The sequence below is a fragment of the Sapajus apella genome, unplaced genomic scaffold (genome assembly GCF_009761245.1).
Source record: "Sapajus apella isolate SASKATOON/1434 unplaced genomic scaffold, GSC_monkey_1.0 scaffold63, whole genome shotgun sequence".
In the NCBI taxonomy this organism is placed as follows: Eukaryota; Metazoa; Chordata; class Mammalia; order Primates; family Cebidae; genus Sapajus; species Sapajus apella.
Window position 1 is genome coordinate 509591 of NW_022437003.1, and position 21756 is coordinate 531346.

The 21756-nt window shown below is 42.8% G+C and overlaps 1 protein-coding gene across 3 annotated transcripts in view; it reads left to right on the plus strand.

Annotated features, from left to right (window-relative positions):
* GPLD1 (glycosylphosphatidylinositol specific phospholipase D1) overlaps positions 1-21756 on the plus strand; it is a 68838-nt gene that overhangs the window by 9732 nt on the left and 37350 nt on the right. For all 3 annotated transcript variants that reach the window (XM_032247625.1, XM_032247624.1, XM_032247626.1), the window contains 8 exons: positions 5915-5993; positions 9649-9746; positions 10381-10491; positions 11345-11393; positions 12072-12126; positions 18244-18351; positions 18579-18606; positions 18701-18840. In XM_032247625.1, the coding sequence (XP_032103516.1) occupies positions 10426-10491; positions 11345-11393; positions 12072-12126; positions 18244-18351; positions 18579-18606; positions 18701-18840 (446 nt within the window). In that variant the 5' untranslated portion in view covers positions 5915-5993; positions 9649-9746; positions 10381-10425. The remainder of the gene's footprint in view (positions 1-5914; positions 5994-9648; positions 9747-10380; positions 10492-11344; positions 11394-12071; positions 12127-18243; positions 18352-18578; positions 18607-18700; positions 18841-21756) is intronic.

The following is a 21756-nucleotide window of genomic DNA, read 5'->3' on the forward strand; positions in this document are numbered from 1 at the left end:
GGCTACTACTATGTTGCCTAAGATGGTCTTGAACTCCCGGGCTCAAGTGATCCTCCTGCTTCAGCCTTCTGAGTAGCTGGGATTGCAGGCATGGGCCACCAATTTCTTGATCATGCTTAGCAAACCCCCTTAGACCGACAGCGCCAGATGAATCTCCTTGGCCCAGAAACAAATAGAAAAATAAAACTAAACATGTATGACAGACACATAAAGAAGATACACTGTAAATGACATGGGAAGGGTCAATATTCTTAATTGCTCATGTATTTCATTAACACTTTTTGAAGCAACTTCAGATTTGGAAACGGTTTTGCTTTTAGGGCTTAATTTTTATTCATTTTCTTTTCTTGGAAGACAGGGTCTTGCTCTGTTACCCAGGATGGGGTGCAGTGGCATGATCTTGGCTCATTGCAACCTCCACCTCCCAGGTTCAAGCAATCCTCCCACCTCAGCCTCGTGAGTAGCTGGGACCACAGGTGCATACCACCACATCCAGCTAATTTTTTGTATTTTTGATAGAGATGGGGTTCCAGCATGTTGCCCAGGCTGGCCCCGAACTCCTGAGCTCAAGTGGTCTGCCCGCCTCAGCCTCCCAAAGTGTTGGGATTACAGAGCCACTGTACCTGGCCTTCACTCATTTTCATTTTTGTCAATTTGGTAGGTAGAAAACGGCTTTTGTTTTAGGTTTAATTGGCATTTTTATTTTAATTTTTATTTATTGAGACTGGGTCTGGCTGTGTCACCCAGGCTACAGTGCAGTGGTATGATCTCAACTCACTGTAACCTCCACCTTCCAGGTTCAAGTGATCCTCTCAACTCAGCCTCCTGAGTAGCTGGGACTACAGGCACACACCCCCGCACCAGGCTAATTTTTGTGTTTTTTGTAGAGACAGGGTTTCACCATGTTGCCCAGGCTGGTCTCAAACTCCTGGACTCAAGCAATCTTTCCGCCTTGGCCTCCCAAGGTGCTAGGATTACAGGCATGAGTATCATGCCTGACCTGGCATTTTAATTATTAACTTATTAATGAGTTTAAATGTATCCTCAAGTATTTATTGGGCATTTCTATCCCCTCTGTGAGTTGCCTGTCTTTTGTTAATTTTAGTGTAACGATATTTATCTTTATTTTGACACGTAAGAATAGCTTATTTATGAACGATGTTAGCCCTCAATCTAGGAAATAATTCTCATGGCTATTTATTTTTCTTTTAAATTCATTTTTTATTTTTATTTTTTTACCATGCAGAAATGTTCAATTTTTGAGTAGTTAAATGCATCAGTCTTTTCTGTTACGGTTTCTACTTGTAAATCGTGCTTAGAAAAATCATTCCCACTTCATGGATATAAAATTATTCACCTAAATTTTATTCTGTTAATTTTATGGTTTCATTTTTGACATTTAACCTTATAATTCGTCTTTCATTTATTTGGGTGTAAAGGTTGACAGGGATCCAGTGACTTGCCATTGCTAATATTAATTTCAAGTCACTATCACCTAGGGCAGTGGTCTCCATGTTTTTTGACTCCAGGGACTGGTTTCCTGGAAGACAGTTTTTGTATGGATGAGGTGGGGGGTGGAGGGTAGATGGTTTTAGAATGAAACTGTTTCATCTCAGATCATGAGGCATTAGATTCTATAAGGAGTGTGCAGCTGAGATCCCTAGCATGTACAGTTCCCAGTGGGAGTCACACTTCTCTGAGAATCTGGCGCTGCTGCTGCTGTGGCAGGAGGCAGAGCTCAGGTGGTAATTCTTGCTTGCCCGCCGCTCCCCTCCCGCTTGTGGCCCCATCCCTAACAGGCCACACATTGGTACCGGTTCATGGCCTGGGGACTGGGGATGCTTGCTCTAGGGTGAACGTGGATTTGCCCGTGCAAAGATGGTATACTCATTGTTACGGGGTTGTGACATCACCATTTGTTGACCACTCTATGCATTATTCATCTGTTAGACATTAAGTTATATGTATGCTTAACTCTGTTTCTGTACTTTTTTTTTTAGTCGGGGGGGGATGGAGTCTCACTCTGTCACCTAGGCTGGAGTGCAGTGATGTGATCTCAGCTCACTGCAACCTCCACCACCCAGGTTCAAGCAGTTCTCATGCCTCAGCCAGCTGAGTAGCTTGGATTACAGGTGCCAGCTACCATACCCAGCTAATTTTTGTATTTTCGGTAGAGTTGGGGTTTCACCATGTTTCCCAGGCTGGTCTCGAACTCCTGACCGCAGGTGATCCACTTCTGCTTCTCAAAGTGCTGGAATAATAGGCGTGAGCCGCTGTGCGCGGCCTTTCTGTACTCTTTATTCTGCTTCCCTGATCTGTTTCTTTTGGTTTCAGTATCATACTATTTTTGTTTCTATAGCTTAAAAATACATTTTTCCTTTTTCTTTTTTGAGATAGGTTCTCACTCTGTCACCCAGACTGGAGTGCAGTGGCATGATCTCAGTTCACTGCAACCTCCATCTCCCAAGTTCAAGCTATTCTTCTGCCTCAGCCATCTGAGTAGCTGGGATTACAGGCGTGTGCCACCATGCCCCACTAATTTTTCTATTTTCAGTAGAGCCGAAGTTTCATGATGTTTCCTAGGCTGGTCTCAAACTCTTGATCTCGAGTGATCCACCCACCTCTGCCCCTCAAAGCTCTGGGATAACAGATGTGAGCCACTGCGCCTGGCCTTTCTGTGCTTTTTGTTCTGTTAAATTGATCTGTTTCTTTTGGTTTCAGTATCTTGTTTCTATAGCTTAAAACGGCTTTTTTTTTTTTTTTTTTTTTTTTTTTTGATATGGGGTCTCCCTCTGTTGCCCAGGCTGGAGTGCACTGGCGTGATCACGGCTCACTGCATCCTCAACTTCCTAGACTCAAGCGATCCTCCCACCTCAGCCTCCCAAGTAGCTGAGACTACAGGCAAGCACTACCATGCTTGGTAAATTTTTACATTTTTTGTAGAGACAGGGTCTTGCCATGTTGCCCAGGCTGGTCTTGAACACTTGGGCTGAAGCAATTCGTTGTTCCCGCTCTCCCAAAGTGCTGGAATTATAGGTGTGAGCCACCTTGCCCAGCCAAAAATACATTTTTGGTGGGTCACCTGAGATCTGGAGTTCAAGACCACCCCAGCCAACATGGCAAAACCTTGTCGCTTTTAAAAAATAAAAAATTTAGCCAGTGCGGTAGCTCACATCTATAATCCCAGCACTTCAGGAGGCTGAGGCAGGTAGAACACCTGAGGTCAGGAGTTCAAGACCAGCCTGGCCAACCTGGTGAAACCCCATCTCTACTAAAAATAAAAAAAGTAGGTGGACCTGGTGGCAGGCGCCTGTAATCACAGGTATCAGGAGGCTGAGGCAGGAGAATCACTCGAATCTAGGAAGTGGAGGTTGCAGTGAGCCGAGATCACACCACTGCACTACAGGCTGGTGACAGAGCAAGACTCCATCTGAGGGGGAAAAAAAAATATATATATATATATTTATATCTGAAGGATACGTCCCTCCTTAGTCTTCCTCTTCATTCCCTAGCAGTTTGGTATTTGGCATAATTTTCAAAATTTACTTGATTATTTTATCACATTAAATAACATACCTGTCTCACTGGGAGAAGCAGATTTAACAAGTCTTAATAATACATAGAAGGAGCTTAGAATAGTGCCTGTTAAGTAAATAGCCAGTAAGGTTAATTACTATTTTTCAGTGACAGAAGTCCAACTCAAGCTATCTTTTGGGGAAAAAGTGGACTTTATAGGTTCATATAACTGATACCTGCAGTGTGGAACTTGGCCCAGAGCTCTAGATGGTTTCTGCATTTCTCCACGTGGAGGATGCTCATAGCAGAGGACTCTGCCTCGGAGGCCAGCAGCCCCAGGAGGAAGAGGGTATCTTCCCAAAGCCCTAGTGGAGAAGTCTCGGGGAAGGTGTGAACTGAACTAACTTTGCTCAAAGGTCAATTTCTGAGTCAAACGCTGGTGAGGGTGGGTGTGCTGGCCACTTAGCCCTCTGGTCAGCCCTGCCTGAGTGGTGTGGAATGGGCTCTCTGCAGGAGAGGGTAATTCTGCCTGTAGAAGGAGGACAATGGGATACTGGTTAGAAAAATTATCTTTCCTTGCGTATTAATTTCTTGAAGTACTTCTTTGTTGCCTCTATATATGGTCCACATTATTAGTAAGTTCTTATTTAAAAAAAAAAAAAAAAAATGGAGCTGGGCAAGGTGGCTCACGCCTGTAATCCCAGCACTTTGGGAGGCTGAGGTGGGTGGATCACGAGCATAGGAGTTCAAGACCAACCTGACCAACATGGTGAAACCCCGTCTCTACTGAAAATACAAAAAAAATTTAGCCGGGCATCATGGCATGCACCTGTAATCCCAGCTACTCAGGAGGCTGAGGCAGGAGAATTGCTTGAACCTTGGAGGCAGAGGTTGCAGTGAGCCGAGATCATGCCACTGCACTCCAGCCCAGGTGACAGAAGAAGACTCTGTCTCAAAGCCGGGGGGAGAGAGATTGCCAGACTTCTGCTTTTACTGCCCAGCGTATCTATCAGAGTTCATTTGAAGATCATGGAAACCTCTCTGCTAGTTTAGGCAAGGAAAGGATTAATACCAAGAATTAGAGAATTTACTGCTAACTGGGAACTGTAGGAGCAGGCTCTAGGCCAGGTGCTCAGAAAGGACTCCCAAAATCATGCACAGAACTGGCTTTCCGAGGAGCAGCTCCTCATGCCACTGATGGTCACTGCCCCATTTGCTAGCTGCAGATTCAACTGTCTCATACACGGTTTGTAAAAGAAGAAGCCACCACCTCACCTATTGGTTCTGGGACCTCATCACCACCTGAGGCACCTGCCTTACTGACAGTATAGTTGCCCTGTCCTCTGCCCATAAACACGTGGGAAGCCAGAGCTGCAGCACGGGACGCTGTGCTACCTCTGCTGCAGAAAAACTGGAAGGCTCCATGGTGGAGGCTGGGCCATGTCAGACTGAGTTGAGACAGCCTGGGTAATGTAGTGTTTTCTAGCCTCTGGCATGCAGCTAGACATCATATAAGGGACTCAGAATGAAAGGAAGTGAGCCAGTTGAACAAGGAAGAACATTTAAAAGAAAATCGCTACCATCTACTTTCACATCATTTTTAAAAAGTTTTTTTTTTTGTCTGCCCAAAACACAAAGGATGTTATCTTAGACTAAAAACTCAGGTAGCCACTATAAACTGATATGTAGATACATATATGTGTGTGCGTGTGTGTATGTATGTGTATCTTTGTTTCCACTGTGAATCACTGAAAATTTTATAGAAGCCACCTCGGGGCCAGGCATGGTGGCTCACACCTGTAATCACAGCACACTGGAAGGCTGAAATCGGTGGGTCACCTGAGGTCAGAAGTTCAAGATCAGCCTGTCCAACATGGGGAAACCCCGTCTCCACTAAAAAAAAAAAAATTAGCTGGGCACACCTGTAATCCCAGCTACTTGGGAGGTGGAGGCAGGAGAATTGCTTAAACCTGGGAGGTAGAGGGTGCAGTGAACCGAGATTGCCCCATTGCGCACTCCAGCCTGGGCGGAACTCCATCTGAAAAAAAGAACAGCAACAAAAAACACAACTGGGTCAGTCAGACAACCTTAAGGCCTTAGGGAAATCCTGCTTTACTGGGTTGACAGAAAAATGAACGAAAATGAAATTTAAATAAGTGATTTCTGCTATTTCTTAATTAGCCTTCCTGTGTTTGGGAGGGAAGAACCTGAAGTTACATATTGTTGTGTGTTATCTTTGATTATGCATGAATTTTAATCAGTTATTTATGCCTGCTTTTCTTTTTCCCTTCCACCCATACACCCATAGTTCTAGCATCTCATCACGGGCAATTGGTGGGGCCTGCACTCCCCAGGCTGTTGACTCCTACCCGCTAATCTCTGTTTTCCTGCTCTGCAGCTGTTGCTAGAACACCAGGATGCGTATCAGGCTGGAACCGTGTTTCCTGACTGCTTTTACCCTGGCATCTGCAAAGGAGGTAAGACGAAGGTTTGAGGACTAAATGAAGCCACTTTTACTTGGTTAATAGGAATAGCTATGACTGAAAATATATGGGTGTATTATGTATTTTTAATTGCACAGTATATTTTCCATTATTGTTGGTTAACAACTTCGTTTACATAGTTGCATTTTCCATTTAGCTAACACTGACCTGCTTAAGCATAGAAATTCTGAAAACTTTATTTTTTGGTGAAAACCTAAGTGGCATAATAGAAGACATTTTGCAAGAGATCAAAAGGTCTGAGTTTATGTTCCTTCTATATTAGCATGCAACCTTGAAAAAGTTGCTTATGCACAGAACCTCAATTTTCTTTTTTTGGCTTGCCATTTGTTTGCCTGCTTCTTCACTGGATTGTCCTTGTCATTAATGCACAGTATCTTCACAAGTGTTAGGCAATTCTCGGATAGTGTTATCTGTGAGAGTTAAAGAGGAAAGAAACATGAAGAAAGGCTTAACAGTCAAAGACAGATTTATTTTGAAGAAATAAACCTGAGAGAGGCTTCTGGCTGATTTTGGTCGGGAGTGCGCGCTCTCAGCACACTGAGAGTGCGCTAATCTACCCTGTGTTAGCCAGACAGACTCCATCTTGACCTCTGCCTCACCCCTCCTGCCCCTCCTCCCTTAAGTGCATACCTGGGTCTTGCTACTGTGCCGGGTCATGCTGTACTTAGAACTATCAAAACATATAACCTTTGTAACCACAGCCTGCTTGGCAAGCCCACTTGCCATTGCGAATGCCCCACCCCCCCATCGATCACATGACAAGTACCGAATACCCCCTTGGTACCTGGCAGTCATGGGAACCACGTGTGTATACCCTCTTTGAAAAATTAACAATCATGAGAACCTCCTGCCTCCTAGTTACCAGCCTCCTTATCTAAGTTGCTTGTTCTGCTTCTGTAAACTCTACTCTGACTAGGCTCCCCTTCACCTACCTAAATCAAGGTATAAAAGATAAGCCCCTTCCTCGGGCATACAGAATTTTGAGCCTTAGCCATCTCTCCGTCACTGACTAATTAATAACGGGCTCTCAGTTCAAAACAGAGCATGGCACTGTTCCATCTGACTCACCTGGGTACAACAGACCAAGAGTATTTATTGGTGAGAGAGCTTGGAATGTTTCTGTGTGGGGCAGAAGTTTATGGTGGGGTTGAAATGTCTCTGGTCAGAGGGAAAGTTACCTTGTTGCTGAACATTTCTCCCGCTGGAGGGGAGGTTGTCTCGGGGCTGGCAGGTCTCTGGTTGGGTGGAGGGGTTGGAATGTTTCTGGTTGGAGATGTTATTTGTGGTTTGTGGTTATGCTGACCCTACCCATTAGGCTGATACCCTTTGGATTTAGGCAGTTTTTAGTCAAGCTGAACTTGAAATGGCAGTGCTTGTCCAAGTTAACAATCCTTGTGCTCTGTCATAATCAGTAAATTAGCTTCATGGGTTGTATCAGTCCAGGCCCCAGCAGGAGCCAGAAGTTAGACTCAGACTGAGTAATTCAAGAGGAGCTTAGTGAGGGCACCATTTTCAAAGATAGAGACGGGAGGTGAGGAATTGCAGTTCAGGGGAGGGAGCGAAGACGGGAACCCTGGAGAGGGCGAGCTGCATGAAGAAGAGCACTTGACGAGAACTGGGCCTTCAGCTCAGTGGCATAGCCAGCCCACCGTGACGCCACACGAGGGGACTGGGAGAATAAATATCCCAACTTCAGAGTCTTCTTTTTTTAAACAAATTCCACTTCGGTTTTTATGCATTTTTCTACATCTTACCTTGTCTCATACATACCTAATTCAACTGTAGTTTTCTTTTTCTTCTTTGGTAATTCACTTTTATTTTATCTTTCAAAGACATTTAGCTTTCTTAGATACTTAATTGCCAAAGAAAAATCTCCTTTTGTTTTGAAAATAATGTATTTATATATTTTTTAGAGACAGGGCCTTGCCCTGTTGCCCAGGCTGGGGTGCAGTGGTGCAATCACAGCTCTTTGCAGCCTCAAACTTCTGGCGTCAAGTGACCCTCCTGCCTCAGACTTCTGAGTAGCTGAGACTGTAATAAGTGTGTCCCACCATACCTGGCTAATTTTTTATTTTTAACGTTTTTGTAGAGATGGGCCTTGCTACGTTGCTCGGGCTAGTCTCAAACTCCTGGCCTCAAGGGATCCTCCGATCTCAGCCCCCCAAAGTGCTGCATTACAGGCGTGAAACTACTGCACCCAGCAAACCTCTTCATTTGTATTAATTTACCTAATACTGAATTAGCTTTTATAATTACAGTAACAAGGACATCTGGTTTAAACAGGATTAGAAGTGGGTCGAATTGACCCTTTTGTGAGCTATAGTATAGACAGATAAGTTCAAGTCTCTAGGTGTGGCTTGCCAGCTGTCAGCCTTCAGCAGGCCCTGGGGGGACTTTAGCTTCCAGTCTATAGGATTTACAGAGGGATCAGAAAGCTTCAGTTCATCTGGCAATTTCTTTAAATTGAGGTTGTTCCAAAGAGCTCCTGCTGTATTTAATTCTGGAGTTTTACTGTACTCTGGAGAACAAGAATTGTTTGAAGCTTTATCCTAGGAAAACAGTCGGAGCGAATCAAACGTCTTGGTCCTAACTTATTTGAAAATCATTTTCAGAAAAACACATGATTTCATATGGCTTCGGCAGTTGTCACTTTAGGAACGGCATAGAGAAATTGAACCGAGGGATCTGAATTCTGCAGTTTTCCTTTTAGTTGTCCTGGTGACATTTGGCCCTCCATGAAGCATGTGTGGCTCTCGGAGGTTTAGCACAGCGGCCAGTTCTGTCTTTCCTACCCTTCTTGTGGGACACCCACTGGCCCACTCAAACGATGCTTGCATAAAATACTCGGGCCTGTGCTATTTTACAACAGTTATTCTACAATGAAGTGCTTGGAAGTGTGTGAAATATCTTTTATTTCTTGTGCTCTTAAGGAGGCTGACTGTGAGGGGCAAGGAAGACATTTTTTAAAACCCCCAAAAATCAAACCAAACCTCAGCTTGTTTCCTTACCTTCAGAGCACAGAAATGGAAACACTTGCAGCCTCCATTCTAAGCCGGTAGCCAGCCTTGAGATGCCGTGACCAGTCCGGGAAGAGAGCTCCATCCCTCTTCGTGTAGGCCCCTTTTAGTCATCAGGCCAGCAGTACCATGCCTCTTCAGAAGTCTCAGCTGGCTCTTTGGTTTGTTTGTTTGAGGCAGAGTCTCACTCTGTAGCCCAGGCTGAGTGCAGTGGCGCGATCTTGGCTCACTGCAACCTCTGCCTCCCGAGTTCCATTTCAAGCAATTCTCCTGCCTCAGCCTCCCAAGCAGCTGGGATTACAGGCATGTGCCACCAGGCCCAGCTAGTTGTCGTATTTTAGTAGAGACGGAGTTTAACCATGTTGGCCAGGCTGGTCTTGAACTACTGACTGCGTGGTCCACCTGCTTCGGCCTACCAAACTGCTGGGATTACAGGCATGAGCCGCCGAGCCTGGCCTATTTAAAGGCTTCTTTTGAATGTCAACAGAAGAAAGTGACGGGCAAGGAGGGAAAGAGAAGAAGGGACACAGCAGTGGGTGGTTGTGGAAAATTGGATTGACCCTCTCCAAGTTTTAAGAGAGAACCCAGAGTGCTGCCTTTTGTTTTGTCAGGAAAATTCCATGATGTGTCTGAGAGTACTCACTGGACTCCGTTTCTTAATGCAAGCATTCATTATATCCGAGAGAACTATCCTCTTCCCTGGGAGAAGGTAGGCGTGGTCCTCTAATTCTTAGAATATTTAGCACCAAACCTGCCTGGTACTGTTTTTGGACTTGCGTTTACCCCATTTATGCCACTCCGTAAGGGCTGCTCACCATTCCACCTTTAGTGTCATGTGCATTGCTTGGATGTAGTAGATGGTTAGCTAATGCTTGAATGATAGACACAATTTGAGATACATCTCTTCATCATTTAGCTCCGATAGTAATTAATCTGAAAGCACTTCCAAAAAACACATCACAAAACATTTCCAAAAGTCCTTTTGGGGGTGGGTGGGTGTGTGTGTGCGCGTGCGTGTGTTTTGTTTTGTTTGTTTTTTTGAGGCAGAGTCTCACTCTGTCTCCCAGGCTGGACTGCAATAGCATGATTTGGGCTCACTGCAACATCCACTTCCCAGGTTCAAGCAATTCTTGTGTCCCAGCCTCCTGAGTAGCTGGGATTATAGGCGTGAGCCACTGTACCCAACCTTTTTTTTTTAATAACTAGAAACTGCAATGTACTCACCTGAAATTTTTTGTTACTTTTCAATAATATAAATGAATTTATATTTATTAAAACTTTTAATAGGATTGTTACTATGAAATCACCCAAACACACATGACTCTAATTTACTTCTTTGGCAGGACACAGAGAAATTGGTAGCTTTCTTGTTCGGAATTACCTCTCACATGGTGGCAGATGTCAGCTGGCATAGCCTGGGCATTGAACAAGGATTCCTTAGGACCATGGGAGCTGTGAGTACATCCCTTTATGGGGAATGACTTTATGGGAGTCATACTGTCATACCTAAGATCCAAACCTGACCCTTTTAGAAGAAATGAAAATGTTAGGTTATTCAGACTTCTGCCCAAAGCACTGTTGGGTTGGAGGTCCCATCTTCTCCAGTTCCTTCCCTTCATTCATCTTGCCAGCTGTGTAGTTGCATCCACAAGAGCAGAGCGGCTGGTGTGTACTGAAGACAGGGATAGATGCAAGGTTTTGTTTTAGTCACGAAACTATTTGAGAAATCTTAGGTTTTATTCAAGCTGTGTCTCTTAATAAGGATATGAATACCTGCCACTTAGTTCTATTTAAAACTAGTATTTCTACCCTTTTGGACTTCTTGTTTTTAACTTCCTATATGAAAATGTCATATCCCCAACCTGAAAATTATGATCTTACCTGATGACTTAGCCTCTGGAAGGCCCCTGCTTAATGTTAATTACATTCTGTTAGAATGTGTGTTATATTTAATTGGTGATATTTATTAAACATTTATTAAACATATAAAATGTTGAATTGTTAATATGTATGTTTCAATATTACATTCTGTTAGAAATTTCAACTCAGAGATTGTCGTATATACTGTACAAGGCAGAATTGTCTGTAGTCGCTTTATTACTGTACGTTTGTGTCCAACTCGGTTGCCTAGAGATGTGTGTGTGTATATATATTCTAATAAAATGTTAGTGTGAAAACCGAGTCTATTACGCATCCTCAGCAGTTCACTGAGCTAGCTGTCGTCCCCCCGCCACCAGCTTGATTGTGGGAGTGAGAGTTGGGGCTACGATTTGTAATACACACCAGACGGTTCTCTTTCTTTCTCAGATTGATTTTCACGGCTCCTATTCTGAGGCTCACTCGGCTGGTGATTTTGGTACCGTTTATTTTATTTGCCAAATTTCCTCCTTGTGCTGTAGTTCACTGACGCTGAGATCACCACTGTGCTTTCAATGTGTGTCTTTAATATTTTGCCTGTTGCATGTATTCTCTGTCTAAGGCTGCAGTTTATTTAGAGACATACCTCATTTAACATAGAGATGTAGTTCTAAAAACTTGGGTTTGTGTACTTTTCGTTAAAAAAAAACTGCCTTCCATTGTTAACGTCATAATTTCAGAAAATCTTATACATTGGGTTAAAATTCATTAGCTAATGTCTCTACTCTCCTAATACTTTAGCCTTAAACTGGTGAACCCTGCCTTTTGTCTGCAGTAGTAAATTACTTTTAAAAATTTAAACGGGGTGGTAAATGGTGTTTAGTAAAAGAAGCCCTTGTGGTGTATATTTCCTTAAAGTAAAACAAAAAACAAAAAACACCTTTGGTTATATGGCTAATTCTTTCTTAATGTATATGCTTCACTAAGATGTTTACAAGTTGCTTTTCCTTTAAAAAAAAAAAAAAAAAAAAAAAAGCATGCCTTTACCTAAAACAGTGAACAAAAACATGTATTAATGTGAAAAACTAATAATCTGGCTTGGCAGACCGCATGTTGAAAGATGCATAGTATGTTTGTCACTAATCCACCAAATGTCAATATTTTTCTCATGCCCTAGGAGGAGATGTGTTGAGCCAGTTTGAATTTAATTTTAATTACCTTGCACGACGCTGGTAAGAGCAATGTACATTTTAAATCTGTGATATCTAAATGGCATTTAGAACCTTGACTCTTTTTCTTAGAAAATGTAACTTACAATTTAATTAGAAGCCTTCTACATTGGTAAATTATGAAAAGCAAAACTGTAGATTAGAATAGTCTGACTAGATTCTTGGAAAAATTGAACTCCACTGAATTTTGAATGGAGTAGAGTTGACGAGTCATAGCTTTACTTTCTCAAAACGATCATCTCAGCTTATGCTCCCATCAACTTTGTATAACCATTCTGCTGCTTCTGCATTCTCCAATACTTGGTATTGTCCAACTGTTAAAATTTTCCAGCCTGTTTGTGTATAAAGGTATCTCACTAAGGTTGCAATTTGCATTTCCCAGATTAGTAATGAGGTCAAAGTTTTCTGTTTTATGGATCATTTGTGTTTGATTTTAAGTGAAAACTTTTTCCAGTTTTCAATCTATTTTTCTGTTGGATTGCTTACCCTTTTTATTTATTTGTGAGTATTTATATATTCTGGCTTCTAATTTACATTTACATTTAAATATGTGATTTAAATATTTAAAATATTTTCTCTTGTCAGTTGGTCACTTTGTTGTTACAAATGTCTTTCACAGTTTGTGGTGTGTCTTTTCACTTATGTGTTACGTGTATGTTGACTAACAGAATTGATTAATTTTCGTGTAGTTGAATCAGTTTTTCCTTTCTAATCTGTACTGCTGATGTCTTATTTAAGAAATCCATTCTGGTTGGGCATGGTGGCTCATGCTTGTGATCCCAGCACTTTGGGAGGCTGAGGCGGGTTGATAACGAGGTCAGGACATTTGAGACTATTCTGGCCAACATGAGGGAACCCTGTCTCTACTAAAAATATAAAAATTAGCCAGGTGGGCTGGGCGCGGTGGCTCAAGCCTGTAATCCCAGCACTTTGGGAGGCCGAGGCGGGGGTGGATCACGAGGTCAAGAGATCGAGACCATCCTGGTCAACATGGTGAAACCCCGTCTCTACTAAAAATACAAAAAATCATCTGGGCATGGTGGCGCGTGCCTGTAATCCCAGCTAATCAGGAGGCTGAGGCAGGAGAATTGCCTGAACCCAGGAGGCGGAGGTTGCAGTGAGCCGAGATCGCGCCATTGCACTCCAGCCTGGGTAACAAGAGCGAAACTCCGTCTCAAAAAAAAAAAAAAAAAGAAAAGAAAATTAGCCAGGTGTGGTGGCGTGTGCTTGTAGTCCCAGCTACTCTGGAGGTTGAGGCAGGAGAATCTCTTGACCCTGGGAGGCGAAGTTTGCAGTGAGACAAGATCCAGCCACTGCACTCCAGCCTGGCAACAGAGCAAGACTCTGTCTCAGAAAACAGAAAAGAAATACGTTCTTAGCAGGGTGTGGTGGTCCAGCACCTGTAGTCCAATCTACTTGGGAGGCTGAGGTGGGAGGATCACTTGAGCACAGGAGTTTGAGGCTTCCGTGAGCTATGATTGTGACACTGCACTCCAGCCTACACAACAGACCCTGTGACAAGGAAAAAAAAAAAAAAAAAAAAGGAGGCCACGCTCGGTGGCTCAGGCCTGTAATCCCAGCACTTTGGGAGGCTGAGGTGGGTGGATCACGAGGTCAAGAGAGCGAGACCATCCCGGTCAACAGGGTGAAATCCCGTCTCTACTAAAAAAAAATACAAAAATTAGCTGGGCGCGGTGGCGTGCACCTATAGTCTCGGCTACTCGGGAGGCTGAGGCAGGAGAATTGCTTTAACCCGGCAGGTGGAGGCTGCAGTGAGCTGAGATTGCGCCACTGCACTCCAGCCTGGAGCCTGGCAACAAAGAGAGACTCTGTCTCAAAAAAAAAAAAAAGAAAACCCATCTACCCTGAGGGCAAATGGTTATTTTCTAACATAGACTTCTAAAGCTTTTATAGTTTTATTTCTTAGCTTTATGTCTTTTCATTTAACTAGAGTTAAATATTTGTATGTTCTGAGATACAAATCTAATTTTATTTTTTTCCTGTGGAGATAACGAATTGTCCCAGAATGATTTATCAATAGTCTACCCTTTCTCTACTGATCTGCAGTAGCTTCTCTGTTTTGGTTTTGTTTTCCTTTGTCTGATTTTTTTTTTTTTTTCCTTTTTTTTTAAGACAGTCACTCTGTTGCTCAGGCTGGAGTGCAGTAGTGTGTGATCTCGGGTCACTGCAACCTCCAGCTGCAAGGCCTAAGTGATCCTCCCACCTCAGCCTCTGCCTAGCTAAATTTTAGTGTTTTGTAACAGATGGGGTCTTGCCATATTGTCCAGGCTGGTCTTGAACTCGTGGGCTCAAGTGGTCCGCCTACCTTGGGATTGGCGGGTGTGGGGATTCTACAGGTGTGAGCCACTGAACCCCCTCTAGGTTAGAAATTCAAATGTTACTTGTATGCATGGGTCAGTTTCTGAGCTTTCTGTTAGGTCCTTTTGGTCCCCAAACAATACTGATTATTTGAATTGCTGTAGCTTTATAATAAGCCTTGGCCTCTGTTAGGGTGGATCTTTTAACTAACCCTTTTCTTCACAGTGCCTTGCCTATTTTTTGCCTTTGTTCTTTCAGATAAGATTTAGGTTCAAGTTGTCATGTTCTAAGAAAAACTTTGCTGGAATTTTTGATTAAGGGTTTATTGAATCTAGAGATGAATTGGAAAATTAACAAATTTGAAATAGTGAGGCCAGGCACCGTGGCTTATGCCTGTAACCCCAGCACTTTGGGAAGTCAAGGCAGGCGGATCATCTGAGGTAAGGAGTTTGAGACCAGCCTGACCAACATGGTGAAACCCTGTCTCTGCTAAAAATACAAAAATTAGCCTGGTGTAATATGGCACATGCCTGTAATCCCAGCGACTTGGTAAGCTGAGGCAGGAGAATCACTTGAACCCGGGAGGCAGAGGTTGCAGTGAGCTGAGATCATGCCACTACACTCCAGCCTGGGTGACAAGAGCAAAACTCTTGTCTCCAAAAAAAAAAAAAAAAAAAAAAAAACTTACATTCAAATAAAAAGATTTGTAAGGGGGCATAAATAAGATAACATCACTATTTATTTCTTTTTATCAGGTTGATCTACTAATTTTTTTGTTTTTAAATTTATTATGCTTTAAGCTCTGGGGTAAATGTGCAGGTTTGTTACATAGGTATACAGGAGCCATGGTGATTTGCTGTATCCATCACCCCGTCATCTACATTAGGTATTTCTCCTAATGCTATCCCTCCCCTTGTCCTCTACCCACCAAGAGGCCTTGCTGTGTGATGTTCCTTTCCCTGTGTCCATGTGCTCTCACTGTTCAACTCCTACTTATGAGTGAGAACATGCGGTGTTTGGTTTTCTGTTCTTGCGTTACTTTGCTGAGAATGCTGGTTTCTAGCTTCATCCATGTCCCTGAAAAGGATGTGAACTCATCCTTTTTATGGCTGTATAGTATTCCATGGTGTATATGTGCCACATTTTCTTTATCCAGCCTGTCTTTAATGGGCATTTGGGCTGGTTCCAAGTCTTTGCTATTGTGAACAGTGCTGTAATAAACATAGTGTGCATGTGTCTTTTTTTTTTTTTTTTTTTTTTTTTGAGACAGAGTCTTTTGCTCTTGTTGCCCAGACTGTAGTGCAATGGTATGACCTTGGCTCACTGCAACCTCTGCCTCCCAGGTTCAAGTGATTCTCCTGCCTCAGCCTCCTGAGTAGCTGAGATTATAGGCATGTGCCACCATGCTCAGCTAATTTTGTATTTTTTAGTAGAGACGGGGTTTCTCCATGTTGGTCAGGCTGGCCTGGAACTCCTGGCCTCAGGTGATCCGCCCACTTTGGCTTCCCAAAGTGCTGGGGTTACAGGCGTGAGCCACAGCTCCCAGCAACAAGTGTCTTTCTAGAAGAATGACTTACTATTCTTCTGGTATATACCAAGTAATGGGATTGCTGGGTCAAATGGTATTTCTAGTTCTAGATCCTTGAGGAATCTCCACCCTGTCTTCCACAATGGTTGAACTAATTTACACTCCCAGCAACAGTGATGTACTGATTATGAAATAAATTAGTTTAAAAAATTTCCCCCATGAGGGTAGATTTTTCAGTTTCTTACAGTTGTGTCAAAGTTTGTTTCAGTATATATATTTTGAAGATATATTATTAGGTACATCCAATTTCAAAAGGATATCTTTCTGGTGAATTGAGCTTTTTGTTGTGATGCAGAAACCGCCTTTATCTCTAATAGTTGCTGCATTGCATGAAAGTCTGCTTTATCCGATACGACAGGAGTTCTACTGGTCATGTTTGGTGATATTCCACGTTGCTAGAATAGGTAGGCTCAGGTTAAGAGCTGCTGAGATCGTGCCACTGCTCCAGGCTGGGCGACAGAGTGAGACTCTGACCCATCTGAAAAACAATAAAAAATACCTTCCAGGTTCCACACTACAGTGCAGGGTGTGGCACGTGTCCTCCGGGCAAAAGCTGATTGTCCCATTTGCTCACCTCTCAGGGTGTTCTGTTTCCAGTTGTTTTTGGCCTTAGAAAAATTTCTGCTGTCCTGCTAGCCTGGTGATTCATTTAAAAAAATATTTTCTGTTATTTTTTCTGGCCTTTTAAGCTGTTTTTATTGGGAATACCATTCCAGTGCTGCTCTTAGAAAAAATGAGTCTCTCAATTGTTTTTCTTTTACCTGCTAAAAGAAACCTACTAAAATCAGATTTTACTGGTTGTGATTTTTAGCTTGTTTATTCTAAGGACTTTTTTTTTGTTGTTATTCTAAGGATTTTTAAATTAAAAGATGATTCAGTATAAATCTGATTTTCAAATGCTGCTCCTTCCAACTGAACTAATATTTGTGAACCAAAAGCCTGATTGAGAATTGTTTTCATTGCTTTATACTGTAAACCAAGAAGCACTGGAGACAAGTCTCAATCAAATTAGGAAGTTTGTTTTTCCAAGATTAAGGACATACCCATGACATGGCCTCAGGAGGTCCCGATGGCAGCATGTGCCCAAGGCGGTCGGAGCACAGCTTCGTTCTCTATACATTTTAGGGAGACGTGGGGCATCAATCAATACATGTGAAATGGCTATTGGCTGGTTAGCTCAGTCGGTTAGATCGTGGTGCTGATGACACCAGTGTCATGGGTTCAGTTCCCTTACAGGCCACTTGTTTGAGATCGCCCCACTGCACTCCAGCCTGGGTGACAGAGTGAGACTCCATCTCAAAAAAAAAAAAAAAAAAAAAGTAAAATATCCGTTGGTTCACCCCAGAAAGATGGGACAACTCAAAGCAATCAGGAGGCTTCCAGGTCAGGTAGAAAAGAGACTTTCTTCCCGGTTTCCGATTAGTCTTTCACGAACACGCGGCTTACAGGAATAGTGTCACTAAGACCTTAGGCTGGCTTAGTGAAGCAATTGGGCAAAGGAAGCAATCAGGTACACGTTTGTGTCAGGGGAGCAGAGGGATGACTTTTGAGTTCTGTCTGTCCTTTGTCCACAGGAATTTCCTTGTGGGTAAATTGTGGGTAAATAGGTAGCTTTGTAGCAATCTTATGTAGAAATCGTTTGGGACTCAGGTTTGCCCTACATGGTTCCCAGCTTGACTTTTTTTCCCCTTTAGCTTAGTGATTTTGGGATCCTCAGATTAATTTCCCTTTCACAATACTTTTATTCTTGGCATACTTTTTTTGTATACTTTGTATACTCTGAAATTAAGATGTCAGAGCGAGGAGGCATTTTTATAATAGTGTTTATAATTCTTGGGAATAATTCAACTTGAAAGAATGAAAATACTTTACCTCTTGAACTCTGAATTCACAAAATTAAGCAGTCCTTTTGCACTTCAGTTTCCAATCTGTATACCTACATGAATATTTGATTAAGTTACCAGTTGTTTGCTCTGCGTCGTTGGGCAAATTGTTTAGCTTTTCTTTGCCTTCATAATTTCTTCTTATGTACAATGGGAATACAGCAGTACTAACCACCTGAGATCACTGCTAGGATTAAGTTAGTGCATGTAAAGACTTTTACAAGGTGTCTGGCACAAAATAATCCTGGAATAACTGTTAGCTGCAGCTGTTGTTACTGTTATTTTCAGCTTCAGAATCAAACAACTCTTATTTTATTCTGCATTTTTCAGGTACGTGCCAGTCAAAGACTTACTGGGAATTTATGAGAAACTCTATGGTCAGAAAGTCATCACCGAACGTGTAATTGTTGACTGTTCACATATCCAGTTCTTAGAAATGTAAGTAGAACTCAGAGGACAGAATGCAACTGATTTTGTTGTGACTTCCTTAGCACAGTTTTCATGTTTTAGTTTCCTGAGACTGGATTTTGGATTTAGGGATTCTGCTTATTGAAAGGCAGTTGCATGACAGTGGATATGGGTGGATGAAACTTGTTCTTCATTATTTGCTTCATTTCTCTATTAGGAACTGCAACTCACAGTCAAAATTATTGCTTATGTTGCAGGTACGGTGAGATGCTAGCTGTTTCCAAGGTAAAGGCTTCATTCTTCTAAATCTAAAAGGATGATAAAGGTACCAGCTATAATGCTATGTTAATTAATTTATTTTTCATTCTCTCTGCCATAGCTGTATCCCAGTTACTCTACAAAGTCCCCGTTTTTGGTGGAACAATTCCAAGAGTATTTTCTTGGAGGACTGGATGATATGGCGTTTTGGTCCACGAATATTTACAATCTAACAAGCTTCATGTTGGAGAATGGGACCAGGTGAATTAATATTCCATTTCTAATACCAGTCACTCCCTTTCTTTTTTACCCCAGGCCCCAACATAACTCTTGGGTTTTTCAACTGATCACATCAAAAGAAAACAAAACAAAAAATCTCATGAAGTGCTTTCCTAGCCTATTCAAAGAGAGAAAGAATGGAAACTGAGTCCTCTTATAAACCTGACTGGTTCCCATCTACTTGGCTTGGTTGATGCTGCTCGTGTTTTAGAAATAGACAGTGCAAAATTTGGGGTCTGCGAGAAATGGCTCATGCTCCATTTGTTTGTTTCTTTTTGAGACAGAGTCTTGCTCTGTTGCTCAGGCTGGAGTGCAATGTCATGATGTTGGCTCACTGCAACCTCTGTCTCCTGGGTGGAAGGGATTCCCATGCCGCAGCCTCCCAAGCAGCTAGGACTACAGGTGTGCACCACCATGCCAGGCTAATTTTTAGTAGAGACGGGGTTTCACTTCATTGGCCAGGCTGGCCTCAAACTCTGGCCTCAGGTGATCCACCTGCCGTGGCCTCCCAAAGTGCTGGGATTACAGGTGTGAGCCACCGCACCCGGCCTCCATTTGTTTCTTTTGGAAAAACCCATATTGGGGGCTGGAGTGCCAGGTCTCTGCAGGCCCCAGAGTGGCTGTGATGTTGCTGTAACCAGCAACAAGGGTGTGGTGACACACTTCTCTATCTTGAATAGATTCTTGGGTTTGAGGGTGTCAAAGGATACCTCACCTAATACTAAAAAAAAGAAGCAAACAGAGCCATAGCGACATGCCCTCCAACACACGCTCCAAAATAAAATGAGAAATAAATGCGTTTGTAAAACATTCTGTTGAAATTTGGCATCTAGCCCAGATGGGACAGCTGCTGAACCTGCAGTTCCTTTTCTTCTCCTAAGCATGCTCAGAACAAGTGTAAATCAGAGACTCAGCCCAAATACAGATCAGGTAGGCTGCGATTCTCCCCACTTATAGCTGTAGTAGATCATTAGACTCTCAGAGTCTTACCCTACCCCTAGATCAGAGGGAGCTAATGCTCCTCTGATACCTAATTTCTTTCCTTTTTTTTTTCTTTTAAGAACACATGGGTTTTGTTTTTTGTTTCTGAGACAGGGTCTTGCCCTGTCACCCAGGCTGGAGTACAGTGGCATGATCTGACTTGAAATCTGCCACTGCATTCCAGCTTGGGTGAACGGGCCATCTCCTGGGCTCAAGTGATTCTCATGCCTTAGCCTCAAGTAGGTGGCACCATAGTCTCATGCCACTGCATCCAGCTAATTTTTTGTATTTTTGGTAGAGACGAGGTTTTACCATGTTGCCTAGACTGGTCTCTACCTCCTGAGATCAAGCAATCCACTTACCTTGACCTCCCAAAGTTCTGGGATTATAGGTGTGAGCCACCACGCCTGGCTGATTTGAAACAAAATTCCATTCTATGGCAGATTCGACCTTCACTTACTATGTAACAAACTGGTTTCTAAGACTCAATGAGTCACAATTTGGCAGGGGTAGCAATCTCATATGTATGCCATTTCTAATAGTGAAATAAGCCTCACCTAAAATCCCCAAGCTCTCCTTGTGTGGACGTGGCTTCTAGGTGGATGCTGCCGTGGTTGTAGAGAATTTAAGAGACTTGCCACTCACTGCTGAATTATCTGGGACAAGTTGCTAAACCTTCCAAAATCTTATTTCCTCACCTTTGAGATTGAGACAGGAATACTATTTTTTTTTTTTTTGAGTCAGAGTTTCGCTCTTGTTACCCAGGCTGGAGTGCAATGGCGCGATCTCGGCTCACCGCAACCTCCGCCTCCTGGGTTCAGGCAATTCTCCTGCCTCAGCCTCCCGAGTAGCTGGGATTACAGGCATGTGCCACCATGCCCAGCTAATTTTTTGTAGTTTTAGCAGAGATGGGGTTTCACCATGTTGACCAGAATGGTCTCGATCTCTTGACCTCGTGATCCACCCACCTCGGCCTCCCAAAGTGCTGGGATTACAGGCTTCAGCCACCGCGCCCGGCCAGGAATACTATTTTTATCATAGGATTTTTGTGCGGAGTAGATTAGATCCGTCAGGTAAGGATTTAGCTTAGAGTAAGCACTTATTAAGTGTTGGTTACTATTATTATAATTATGCTTAGAAGGAAGCAAAGTTTGTATTGGAAAGGCTCATAACAGATGGGCATGTTTGAGTGATTGACCTGCACTTACTTGTCGTATATCATCCAAACTGGGAAACATTTTTTGGTGTTCGTTTTTGGTTTGGTTCTCCAAATAGCTAAGGAAAGATGTGTAGCTGGACCTTACTCTTTGATTAGGAAGAGAAACTGAGAAATAACATTTTTCTTATCTCTTGATGCCTGTTCTAATTTACCAAGGTTTAAAATTTCATGAGCTGATCGATTCTTTGCATACATCTACAAAGATTGGTCAGAATTTATGAATATTTATAGGAAATTCAGCGAAGTCTCCAAAAAGAGGCAACACAAATCAATTCATAACAGAAAGAAAAACATAAATGTTTTATGTTCTTATTAACGGCATTTCCCAGCTTACTAATGCTAGATGATCTTCCACACCACACTTAGGTTATTTGGAACTTACGGTATATTTTCCTAAAGAAGCAATGAAGTAGTGGCAGTCGCATTCCCAGCCAGAGCTCTGCTGACCTCAAAGTCTATTTGAAAGTGTAGCGCAAATGTTGTAAGACGGCCTTCTGCAGTCTGGGATGGAGAAGAAAAGGTTCAAAGAGAGAACCTTCTCCGCGGCTCAAAGTTGGCCAGATAAATGTTTTGGTAGGAAAAGTTTGCCTTCAGCTTTTTCCCACCCCCTGTTTGGAATTTCTTTTTCAGCAACTAATTTTCCTCACACCTCCACTCCACGTGACTGCATTACCGCAGCCTCCCTCAGTGACCTCCAT